The sequence below is a fragment of the Bufo gargarizans genome, chromosome 1 (genome assembly GCF_014858855.1).
Source record: "Bufo gargarizans isolate SCDJY-AF-19 chromosome 1, ASM1485885v1, whole genome shotgun sequence".
Lineage (NCBI taxonomy): Eukaryota > Metazoa > Chordata > Amphibia > Anura > Bufonidae > Bufo > Bufo gargarizans.
In genome coordinates, this window is record NC_058080.1 from 752,206,240 (window position 1) to 752,218,672 (window position 12,433).

The 12,433-nt window shown below is 44.8% G+C and overlaps 1 protein-coding gene across 1 annotated transcript; it reads right to left on the minus strand.

The window, feature by feature from the left end:
- Positions 1-3,912: 3,912 nt before the first annotated feature.
- LOC122930631 (gastrula zinc finger protein XlCGF17.1-like) lies at positions 3,913-6,680 on the minus strand. Its single transcript, XM_044284144.1, has 2 exons — positions 6,626-6,680; positions 3,913-5,725 (listed from the first exon to the last, which is right to left on the minus strand). The coding sequence occupies exons 1-2, from the start codon at positions 6,678-6,680 to the stop codon at positions 4,758-4,760; spliced, it is 1,023 nt and encodes a 340-aa protein (XP_044140079.1). The 3' UTR covers positions 3,913-4,757.
- Between the last annotated feature and the right edge of the window lie 5,753 nt (positions 6,681-12,433).

Sequence of the window (12,433 nt, forward strand, 5' to 3'; positions counted from 1 at the left end):
TGAGAAAACCAGTCATCTTGTGCTTTTGCATTCAAAGACCCATAACTTTTTTTTATTTTTCTGTTGATGTATGCATATGGGGGATTGATCTTTGGGGTTTTGTCATAAAAAGGTGAAAGAAGAGTCGCAGCCCAAAGTGATAGAGGAGAGAATTTAGCCATTGTCTTACTAGGACAGTTATAGAAAAGCGATATTTATTTCTTCCCCCTTATTTGTCATCTGTAACAAGTCAGTACAATACAGCAGACAGGTGGGAAATCTAACAGATCCACATAAGAGAGACCCACAATCTATGACCCCTCTATGACTGCAGGACCCCCTATATAGATGTGTATAGCGCTCAGCTCCATCTACCTGAGGATTCTCTGGGACCTTCCCCTCTGGACAGTCCCGGGAATGCAGAGAACGGGGACATCTCTCAGGTGGACTTCTCCTCCTGGATCCATCTGTGGAGACACAAGCACACAGTGACTGAATACATGGCCTCCTATAGATCGGATAAAACAACTACTCCCAGTCTCCTCTCCATTAAGGCTCATTCAGATGGCCGTATATTGCTTTCTGCATCTGATCTACAATTTTGCGGCTTAGTTCTGGACCCATTCACTTCTAGGCGGCCCCAAAACATGTGGACAGCACTCCACCTCCATTACATGTCACTGCACACACGTGTACACACTGCACATGATGTGTCCTACCTTGTGATATGAAAGGCTGGTGCTCCTCCATTACATGTCACTGCACACACGTGTATACACTGCACATGACGACTCTTACCTTGTGATATAAGAGGCTGGTGCTCCTCCATTACAGGTCACTGCACACACGTGTACACACTGCACATGATGTGTCCTACCTTGTGATATGAAAGGCTGGTGCTCCTCCATTACATGTCACTGCACACACGTGTATACACTGCACATGACGACTCTTACCTTGTGATATAAGAGGCTGGTGCTCCTCCATTACATGTCACTGCACACACGTGTATACACTGCACATGACGGCTCTTACCTTGTGATATAAGAGGCTGGTGCTCCTCCATTACATGTCACTGCACACACGTGTATACACTGCACATGACGGCTCTTACCTTGTAATATAAGAGGCTGGAGCTCCTCCATTACATGTCACTGCACACACGTGTATACACTGCACATGACGGCTCTTACCCTGTGATATAAGAGGCTGGTGCTCCTCCATTACATGTCACTGCACACACGTGTATACACTGCACATGACGGCTCTTACCCTGTGATATAAGAGGCTGGTGCTCCTCCATTACATGTCACTGCACACACGTGTATACACTGCACATGACGGCTCTTACCTTGTGATATAAGAGGCTGGTGCTCCTCCATTACATGTCACTGCACACACGTGTATACACTGCACATGAGTTTACCCATAGCTATGTATGTCAGTGTCACTTAGACATGATTTACTATTGCTGTCATTGCATTCAATAGATTAGGGGAAGGGTGGTCAGCAAAAGTTCATTAAAATGAACAAAAAGAGAGAACATGTTTTTCTACAAATTCTGAGTCCTAGGAGTCTAGAGGGGATTATTTAATAGTTTCCAGGGAAATTGGAGCCAATTTGGTTCAAATTATCATTCAGTTCACCCACCAAAGAAAGATCGAACTGTCATAGAAATCAGTAATACAGTCGTCATGCTACTTAAGAAACTATTTTATCTAAATATAATATATATAATCCACTCTTTTATTGGGTCTGATTAGAAGGTTAGTGTATGTAATATATAAATATGAAATGTGGAACCAGAAAGAAACACATTTACTTACAGAGAGACAACTTTGTAAATGAACAACAAAGATTCCGCTATAAATTAACTCACACAATTCATTAAACATTACAGTAAGGCCTCATGCACACGACCGTATGTATTTTGCGGTCCGCAAAAAACAGATCCGCAAATAATACGGATGACGTCCATGTGTATTCCTAATTTTGTGGAATGGAACAGCTGGCCCCTAATAGAACAGTACTATCCTTGTTCGTAATGCGGACAATTATAGGACATGTTCTATTTTTTTGCGGACTAATTGAAATGAATGGTTCCGCATATTGTCCGCAAAAAAAATGGAACGGACACAGAAAGAAAATACGTTCGTGTGCATGACCCCTAAGAATGATACATAGTTACCTAACATGTACACACTGTACACACTTACGTCTATCTATCATTCCTTTCCTCTGGTCCCTTTTGATCGATCCAGAACCCTCCTTCCCAGTATCCTCCTCGGTCTCTCCAGGTTCCAACCCTATTGCCCAGTCCTTGTGTCATTTATCCCCTAGAACTATCTACACCCCTCTTTTCATGGAAACGCCCCCATCTGTTATGTAAGCACACCCCCCCCCCTTTCATACAGTAAGTAAAAACTGATTTTTTGGCAATTTTATGGCAGTTTGCCCTAAAGCCTGTATTACACTGGCCGATTTTTCAGCAGATGATCACTAACCAGCATTTGTATGAACTCTCATTGGCAATCATCTTGAAGTATAATAATACTACTGATTGCCTGTTGAACAAGCAAATGCTTGTTCATTGAGCAGTCCAAGTCTTTTGCAGGCGGCAGACACCATGATCTGCTGCCGACACATACAACATGGGGACGAGCGATGGCACAGCGATCACTCCTCCCTATACTGCGGAGGAAATCACTGCATGGAATGGCAACGGTCTCCTCTGCTAGCGAGTAAATGATTGCCTTAGGAGCAATGACTGTCACAGCGCTAGTAGAAAGTATAATAAGAGCCAAAAGGACAATGTCTGTCAGTGACAATGGTGACGCTGTCGTGGAGCAAATAGAAGAGTTTATTTTATCTCTAAATCCAGTTTAATTGAAGATGAAACATTAATATGTCCACCTACGTTATAAAACTATTACATGGAGCGTCACTATTTTCCCTATATAGCGAAGAAGGATCGGCACTCACTTTCTTGATGATATGAAGAGACATTTATTCAAGGTATAATAGCATCATCAGTGACTAGTTTCGGCTCAAGCCTGAGCCTTTTTCAAACTGCAGTCCTTCTTCGCTATACACTAGTGCAGGGCTGGCCAACCTGTGGCTCTCCAGCTGTTGTAAAACTACAACTCCCACCATGCTTTGCTGTAGGGTGATACCTGTAGGCAGTCTGGGCATGCTGGGAGTTGTAGTTTTGCAACAGCTGGAGAGCCTCAGGTTGGCCATCCCTGCACTAGTGGGTCGCCTGCACCACGTGCAAACCGCAGTGCTGACCCATCTTACATAGTAACATAGTATATAAGGCCGAAAAAAGACATTTGTCCACCCAGTCCAGCCTGTTATCCTGCAAGTTGATCCAGAAGAAGGCAAAAAAAAAAAAAAAAAAACACAACTGTGAGGTAGAAGCCAATTTTCCCCACTTAAGGGGAAAAAAAAATCCTTCCCGACTCCAATCAGGCAATCAGAATAACTTCTTCAATAATAATTTTCCCCATGTCACTCTGGACTGGAGGTGTGAATACAGTGATAAGAAGAACGGTTCATGGGGACAATTCATCTTCACTGCTCTGGGAGTAAACAAGGTTCTTCTTCTCTTCCTTTTATGCACAATACTTTTTTTTGCATGATCACAACTTGACTGTGACTTTTCTGCAGCCATAGTTCATCTATAAAATTGCTGCACGACAGCAAATTGTAGAGAAGATGCACGCCAATCCTGAGACTTGCTGCTACGCAACAAGTTACCATTTAGCCCCAACCTTAATGTCTGCGAATAACTGATTTTAAAATTCTTTTTTGCTCTTATAGCATTTCCCATATCCCCAAAAAATGCGTTTGTTCTAATCTGTTGGAGTTTTTTTTTTTTTATCAAATCAATTTTTATTAATTTGCTCATTTTTGTACATATATGAAAGTAGCATAAACACATGTATAAACATAAATAAACCCAATTTGGGTATAACAGTAGTCAAAGACTAAACATATACAATTGTATAACCCCATCCCCCCTCCCTACCCTGAACCGTGCCATGCTGAATTAACTTTATTTCTCTCTTCCTTTTCGGTTTGTGATGTTATAATCCTCATTCCTGATGTATCTCACATCCTAACAGACCTATATCATTTCCGTTTTTATATTACCTGGCAATATCATCCCATTTGCATGGTTAGCAGGCGTCTAGAGGACAATCCTGGCATCCCCAGCCATGGTCCCCAGATAGACTCAAACTTTTTAATAGTACCTCTTTTATAATAGAATCCCCTCTCTAAACCAATTATCTCGTTCATACTAGCAATGAATTCCTCTTTGGTTGGGACATTAGTACTTATCCAATATTTTGCTATCAGCTTCCTAGCCTGATATAATGATCTACCTATACCAATACTAATAGCCTCTGTGGAATCATCTTGTAATAAGCCCAATACACATGTTAACGGTTCAGCTAGAAGTCTAATTTTATAGACCTCAAAAATAATATTTAATATTGCTCGCCAGAAAGGGCCCAAGGCAGAACATTCCCAAAACATATGGAGTATATGTGCTTCTGGTATATCACAATTAGGGCAATTAAATGTGTTTCGTATACCCAACCTATGAAGGAACACTGGTGTCCTGTACACACTATGCAGCAGATGTAACTCATATTCTGTGTGTCTCACACAATGATAGCACTGGACCCTTAGATAGTACCTCCGACCATTGTGCGATCTGTTGGAGTTTTAGAATTTGGTTTCCTTAGAAAAAAAATTCCACATATAAAACATCAAAATGACTTCTCTCCTGTGTGACTTTTCTCATGTCTAAGAAGATGGGTTTTATCTGTAAAACATCTCCCACAATGTGAACATGAATATGGTTTCTCTCCTGTGTGAATTTTCTCATGAGTAACAAGACTTGATTTGTGTGTAAAACATTTCCCACATTCTGAACATGAATATGGCTTCTCTCCTGTGTGAATTCTCTCATGTGTAACAAGATATGATTTTTTGGTAAAATATTTCCCACATTTCAAACATGAATATGGTTTCTCTCCTGTGTGAAATCTTTCATGTTTAACAAGTGCTGACTTAACTGAAAAACATTTCCCACATTCTGAACAATGATATGGCTTTTCTCCTGTGTGACTTCTCTCATGTGTAACAAGAGTTGATTTATGTGTATAACATTTTCCACATTCTGAACATGAATACGGTTTTTCTCCTGTGTGAATTCTCTTATGTGTAAGAAGATTTGATTTCTGTGTAAAACACTTCCCACATTCTGAACATGAATATGGTTTCTCTCCAGTGTGAATTCTCTGATGTGTAAAAACATCTGCTTTCTGTGTAAAACATTTCCCACATTCCAAACATGAATATGGCTTCTCTCCTATGTGAATTCTCTCATGCGTAACAAGAGTTGATTTATATTTAAAGCATTTTCCACATTCTGAACATGAGTATGACTTTTTTCCTGTTTGAATTGTTCTGTGTGTAGAAAGTTGTGTTTCTTTTGGGAACTCTTTACCACTTTGAAACCTTTCACCCCCTTTCTGACCTGTACTTCTGGTAACAATCTGTGATTGGTCAGGAAAAGTTTCCTCATAATTAAGTGCATTATATGACAGCTCTGTACTGTGAAGTCCCAAATGTATATTAAGGTTTTCCCCTGAAGAGCGTTGGATGATATCTTCTTTTACTTTATGATTTAGTGATAACATCAAATCTTCCTCAGAATTCTTATTGTGATTCTCTGTGAAGAGAAAAAAAATTGAAATGTGTAATTTTCCCAACAAATTATGACATTCCTTATAGGCTTAGGCTGAGCTCACACTTCAGTTATTTGGTCAGTTATTTCCATCAGTTATTGTGAGCCAAAACCAGTAGTGAAGCCTACTGAGAGATTAGGTGTAATTATTTGATTTGAACCTATTCTGTGTTTTTGACCCGCACCTGGGTTTGGCTCACAATTAAGCCTCATGCAGACGTCCGTGTCAGTTTTGGATCAGTGGTAACACGGACAGTGTTCAATCCGTGTTTCCTCCCGTGACAGATCTGTGTTCAGTCCATGGATCAATTTTTTGCTGTCCGTGTGCCATCCGTGTTCCACTGACATTGAGCAGCTGAAAAATAATTTTCAAAGCATCTTTACTTAATGATCCGTGAAACATGGATGCAATACGGATGGCATCAGTGTTGCATCCGTGGTTTCCACGGACCCATTGACTATAATGGGTGTGAGGGATCCGGGAACACAGACCAAGATAGGACATGCATCCGTGCTGAAAACCCAGACCCACAGACCGTGCACTGAAGTGTGAATACATACATTCAAATGAATGGGGATGTGTGCTGTCCGCGGAGAACACGTACACGTACACTTGCGTGAAACACTGACGAGGCATAACTGATTGAAATGACTGTCCAAATAACTGAAGTGTGAATCCAGCCTTACATGGACCCAGCAGGATCTTGATGTATACAGTAAGTCATTCATATATTTTTTACTTCTTTTATTAACAGGAAATAAAACAAAGTTACTGTAAATTGACATATTAATTCCTGATACACGTCCGAGTACAAACAAGTATACCGTATCTCATAAATTTCTGGTATTTTCAAAATTCACAATTGTTTCAGTGTTTTCGATTACCCACTGCGCTGTTGTCGTCTCCTTGTTCCTTCAAGTGACGGCACCATTTCAACATCTTCCCAGTAATCCCAATAAATCGATTGTGCCATGGAACCCCGGGCCAGTGAAATAGCCTGTCGTAGTCTCGAGGATGTGTATTGTGTGTTGGGGGAGTCACACCAAAAACCCCAGACCCTGTCAAATTTTTATAGTTTATTGAAGTGTTTAAACATAGACATATTTGGCGTATTGGGATAGTATCTCAAGGCAATGCATTTATGTGCCATAAATAAAGACTCCTTTAAAAATATAGACATGTTAGGATCCCAGTTATCCTCATTCAATATCCCCAGTAGGCAAATCTCAGGTGTACAATCCACCCGAATCGGCAATAAGTCTGCGAGAAATGAAGTCGCTTCTTCCCAGAAGGCAGCAATCGGACCACACCTCCAGATCATATGCCAAAAGTCCGCCTCCATTTCCCCACACTTTGGACATGCAGTAGGTGGTGCTGTGCCAATTCTGTACAACCTAGTTGGTGTGAGATATGACTGATGAATAATGTTTAACTAGACTATTTTATTATTGACTGCTGGCGATACATGTAAATGAGATTCCAATAAATCGGAAATTGATTCCTCAGTCAGTGTGGGTATTACTTTTTTCCATTTGTCTTTATTATTTTGCCTGTACCAGGTGCGAGTAAATTACTGACACCAGTCCTCTAGGTCCTTGGGTCTTAACGATTCCTATGAGTGAAAATTTAGATATCGTGGTATTTATGGTCGGGAAACTACTCTGTAAAGCTGAGCTGCAAATATGAAAATAAATGGGTTCGGGGAATGTTGCGTTTCTGTGCTAGTGCTTCAAATGTCATCAACACTCCCTGTTCAAATACATCTCCAAGGGTTTTAACACCTGCCAACTACCATCTGTCTGTCCCCATAATTATTTGCATTTGTGGTAATGATTGATTGGTATCTTTTTTAATGTGAGATATGCTAGAGTGCAGGGACTTGCAAAGAAATGCTTTTAGAGTGTCCCATGTCAGCGCTAAATTGGTCTCTTCTGCGTGGAATTCTAAGAATCCTTGTATCTGGAATGATGTCCCATCTGCTGAACCCAGTAAGTTCAACCAGAACGCGTCTATGCTCATTCTATACATTACTGAGGTAGTGCCTCGTGTTAGTATTCCCAGCATTGGCAAGTGATCCGATATACCTCAAATACCGTATAGACCAAAGGTTTAACAAAGTCAGCCTGTTACGGTACATAACATATGATCTAATCGGTTAAGGAATTATAACTATTGTTATAGAAGGAGTATGCCCCATCTCTGGGTGTTTAGCTCTCCACAGGGCAAACCACCTGAACTCAGTTAGAAACCTGATTAATCTGGAAGGGTTCCCTGTCCCCGCTGGAACTACTACCTCTCTAAAGGTACTTTCACACTAGCTTTGTTTGAATCCGGCAGGCAATTCCGTTGCGGTTTGACGGAACACACAGCGCCGGATCCGGCATTAATGCAAGTCAATGGGAAAAATACCGGATCAACGGCGTTCAGTCAAAGTGTTCCGGATTTTTGGCGGGAGGATGCTACAGTTTTCTGAAAAGCCTGATCAGTAAAAAAGACTGAACTGGATGCATCCTGAATGGATTGCTCTCCATTCAGAATGCATGGGGATAAAACTGATCAGTTCTTTTCCGGATTTGAGCCCCTAGGACAGAACTCAGCGCCGGAAAAGAAAAACGCTAGTGTGAAAGTACCCTGAATCTGTCCAACGAGGGATCTACCGTCATATTGAGATTTCCAGCAAATGTGGTTGCCTGGTATAATACTTGCATAGAACCGGTGGGAGGATTGTATATACATAATAAGGTATATTGTACATTGTCAATGGGAGAGTGAACAAAGACATATCTGCCTTCCGAATCAACAGCTAGTTCTTTTACCTCCCAGCGCAATTGCTTATAAATTAGTAGGGAAACCCCTTGTGAAGAGGAAGTATGATAGGAATGTGCAGCCCATGGAACCTAGGGTTTTTGTAGGCTCTTAGGCTGGGTTCACACCTGAGCGTTTTACAGCGCGTTCCTACGCGCTGTAAAACGCTCAACAAGGAGAAACCAATGATTCCCTATGGGAATGGTTCACACCTGGGCGTTTTACAGCGCGTTCGTACGCGCTGTAAAACGCCCAGGTGAGAACCATTCCCATAGGGAAGCATTGGTTTCTCCTTGTTGAGCGTTTTACAGCGCGTAGGAACGCGCTGTAAAACGCTCAGGTGTGAACCCAGCCTTAGAGGTGGTATTGGTGAGATGCGTCTTATGAAGACACAGAATTTGTGGGCTAGAATTTCTGATAAAGGCAAACACCATACATCTCTTTTGCGGGTTTCCCAGGCCCCTAACATTCCATGACACTGCATTTAGCTCAGCCATGGTGTCACAGATGTAGTAGGGGAGAACACCAAAAGACAACAAGAAGAAAGGGGAAAGACACTAGGCCTCACTGCTAGGGAAGGAAAAGGGTCACCACCTAACTCTTATCCGTATGGGCACCTCTCGATAATAGAGATACCTATACACGGGAACCTAGCAAACCCTGGTGACCCTCGGATGCCCTAAAGGTAATTATAGGGCAGAGACAACCCATTCCTTCCCTGGTGAGGGAACCTGCATCTTGCTGAGGCCTAGTAAACAACAGGGGGGGGGGGGGGGATACAAAACACAACAAGCGGAACACCTAACTTCTGAGGATGATGGATGAAAAGGAATTTAACAAGAACCACACTCCAGCTCTTCCAAAACCAAATGAAGCTATCCAGAGCAAGGAGTGACAGGTGAAGTCAGACTAAATAGGGGGGAAGGGGGTAAAGGTCACATGATCTACACCTGAACCAAAAGGTGTGGACATACCAGCAACACACCAAGTGAAACCAAAAGAGGCTGTCAAATCACTCATGTGCAGCCACTCTTTCGGACCTTTTAATACCTGTCACAGGTGTGACAGTACCCCCCCTTCTATGGGTGACCTCCGGGCACCCAGGACCAACTGTCATGGTCTTACCTTCTTACTGTTCTCCTTCGTTTGACATGTGCTGGCGGCCATCTTGGTTTCTGGGTTTCTTGTAGCCTCCCACCCTGCGGCTTCTCCTTCCCACTGGGAGGAGCTGGATGCCTAGCTCATATATATAGAAGGTCTGTGGCTTCAGTTCCTTGCTTGATCCTCCTGTGTTCACATGCTTCTAAGACTGCTGCTGCTTCTGGTTCCTGATCCTGGCCTCGTCTGACTACCCCGTGGTTCCTGATCCTGGCTTCGTCTGACTACCCTGCTGGTTCCTGATCCAGGCTTCGTCTGACTACCCTCCTGGTTCCTGACCTCTGTCTCGCAAGACCCTGCTTCGGTTTAGCCATCCGTTTGGACTTTTGCTACAGCTTGATTTTCAATAAAGCCTTCTTATTTCCACTTATCTCTTGTTGTACGTCTGGTTCATGGTTCCATGACATTAGGACCAAGCCATGAATTCTGACGGTACAGGGCCATCCTCGCTACCTACGCTGGTTGCCAGACTTGATCAGCAGGATCACCTGTTGGGTCGGTTCGCTGTGGCGTTGCAAACCCTGCTTGAATGCACGGCTCATTTCGCTTCCGTTGCCGATGGGTCGGTTGTCGCTCCTGGGCCCGCTCCTACTGCCGCTCCGGTTGTTGCGCCAGAGTCTACCCCGACACCTGTTGCTGCGCCTGCGGTGTCTCGGGGTATGACCGGTTCTGCCCCCCTTCCACAGCGCTTTGGGGGAGAGCCAACTCAGTGCCGAGGTTTCCTTAACCAGGTGGGCATTTATTTCGAGTTGCTGCCACATGCCTTTCCTACTGAGAGATCAAAGGTGGGCTTCTTGATCTCGCTGCTCTCGGACAAGGCCTTGGCCTGGGCCAGCCCTTTATGGGAGAACAACAATCCGGTGGTTGCCGAGTTTTCCGGTTTTGTTGCTTCTCTTCGGAAGGTATTCGATGTGCCGGCTCGTGCTGCCTCTGCTGCGAAGCTCCTTATGTCCATCAGACAGGGTTCACGATCCGTAGCTGAATACGCCATTGAGTTTCGTACCCTGGCAGCAGAGGTGGGCTGGAATAATGAGGCTCTGGTCGCTGCTTTCTCTCATGGTCTCTCGGATGCCTTGAAGGATGAGGTTGCAGCTAAGGACCTACCAGTGGAGCTCGAGTCTCTTATTTCTTTCCCGATTTTGATTGACACCAGACTCAGGGAGAGACCTTTCTTTAAGGAGAGCCTGCGGAGGTCTTCTAACAGATTGGCGCCTACGTTTGCTGTCCCACCCGTGCCTCCCTCTCCTCCCACGCCTCCTGGGGATGACTTGTCTGGGGGTGAACCCATGCAGCTGGGGTTTGCTCGCCTGTCCAAGGGGGAGAGGGTACTCCGGAGACGCGAGGGCCGATGCATGTACTGTGGTCTCGGTGGGCATTTTCGGTTGGCATGTCCGAACCGTCCGGGAAACGCTCGCACCTGAGATCCTGTCGGGGGCAGATCTTGGGTGGAGTCTCCTCGTCCCCGGTTTCCCGTGTTGACAAACCACTGATCACTGTTGTCCTCTCCTGGGTCGGGGGCTCGGTGACGACCCAGGCGTTGGTGGACTCTGGTGCTGGTGGTTTGTTCATTGATAGTGTGTTCGCTGCCGCCAATTCCATTCCTCTGCAGCCTCGAGGTTCCCCACTGGCTCTTGAGGCGATAGACGGCAGACCCCTTCTGCCGCCACACGTGACTCATGAGACCCTTCCAGTGGGGATAGCCATTGGTGCCGTTCACAGAGAGTCGGTCTGTCTCCAGGTGATTTCGTCTCCACACTACTCGGTGGTCTTGGGGTACCCCTGGCTCCAGAAGCATAATCCGACTTTCGATTGGAGATCGGCCGAGATCCTCTCGTGGTCACCGCAGTGTGGGGCTAGTTGCATCCATGGGCCTGTCAAGTTGCTGTGTACTTCCTCGGACTCTCTGTTGCCTACTGAATACGAAGAGTACCGGGATGTATTCGATAAAGTGCGCGCGGTTGCCCTACCTCCGCACCGCCCATACGATTGTGCCATAGAGTTACAATCTGGTGCCGTTCCTCCTCGTGGCAAAGTCTATCCACTGTCGGTAGCGGAGAATGAGGCCATGGAGGAGTACGTGAGGGAGGCGCTTTCACGCGGACACATTCGCAAATCCTCGTCCCCGGCAGGGGCTGGATTTTTCTTTGTGAAAAAGAAGGGCGGTGAGTTGAGGCCTTGCATCGATTACAGGGTCTCAATCGCATCACGATCAAGAACGCTTACCCGATACCCTTGATTTCCGAGCTGTTCGATCGCCTCAAAGGGGCCACGGTCTTTACCAAACTCGACCTGAGGGCGGCATATAACCTGGTAAGGATCAAGGCGGCGATGAGTGGAAGACCGCGTTTAACACCAGGACCGGTCATTATGAATCCTTGGTTATGCCCTTTGGGTTGTGCAATGCGCCCGCAGTCTTCCAGGAATTCATCAACGATGTTTTCCGTGACCTGTTGCAGCAGTGTGTGGTGGTCTATTTGGATGACATCTTGGTATATTCTGAATCCATGGAGGCCCACATTATGGATGTCAGACGAGTGTTGCAACGGTTACGAGAGAACAGGCTGTTCGGTAAGCTTGAGAAATGCGAATTTCACCGATCCCAGGTAACCTTCTTAGGTTACATCATTTCCGCTGAGGGGTTCTCCATGGATCCTGAGAAGGTTTCGGCTGTCTTACAGTGGCCCCAGCCCAGTGGTCTCCGTGCCCTGCAGCGCTTTTTGGGCTTCGCC

What these genes read in the sequence shown, in the direction of transcription:
- LOC122930631 (XM_044284144.1), bottom strand. Translation starts at nt 6,680, where the DNA reads ATGTTGAAATGGTGCCGTCACTTGAAGGAACAAGGAGACGACAACAGC. An exon ending in AGACGACAACAGCGCAGTGG is followed by an intron (nt 5,726 to 6,625) that starts GTAATCGAAAAC and finishes TTCTCTTCACAG; the next exon opens with AGAATCACAATAAGAATTCT.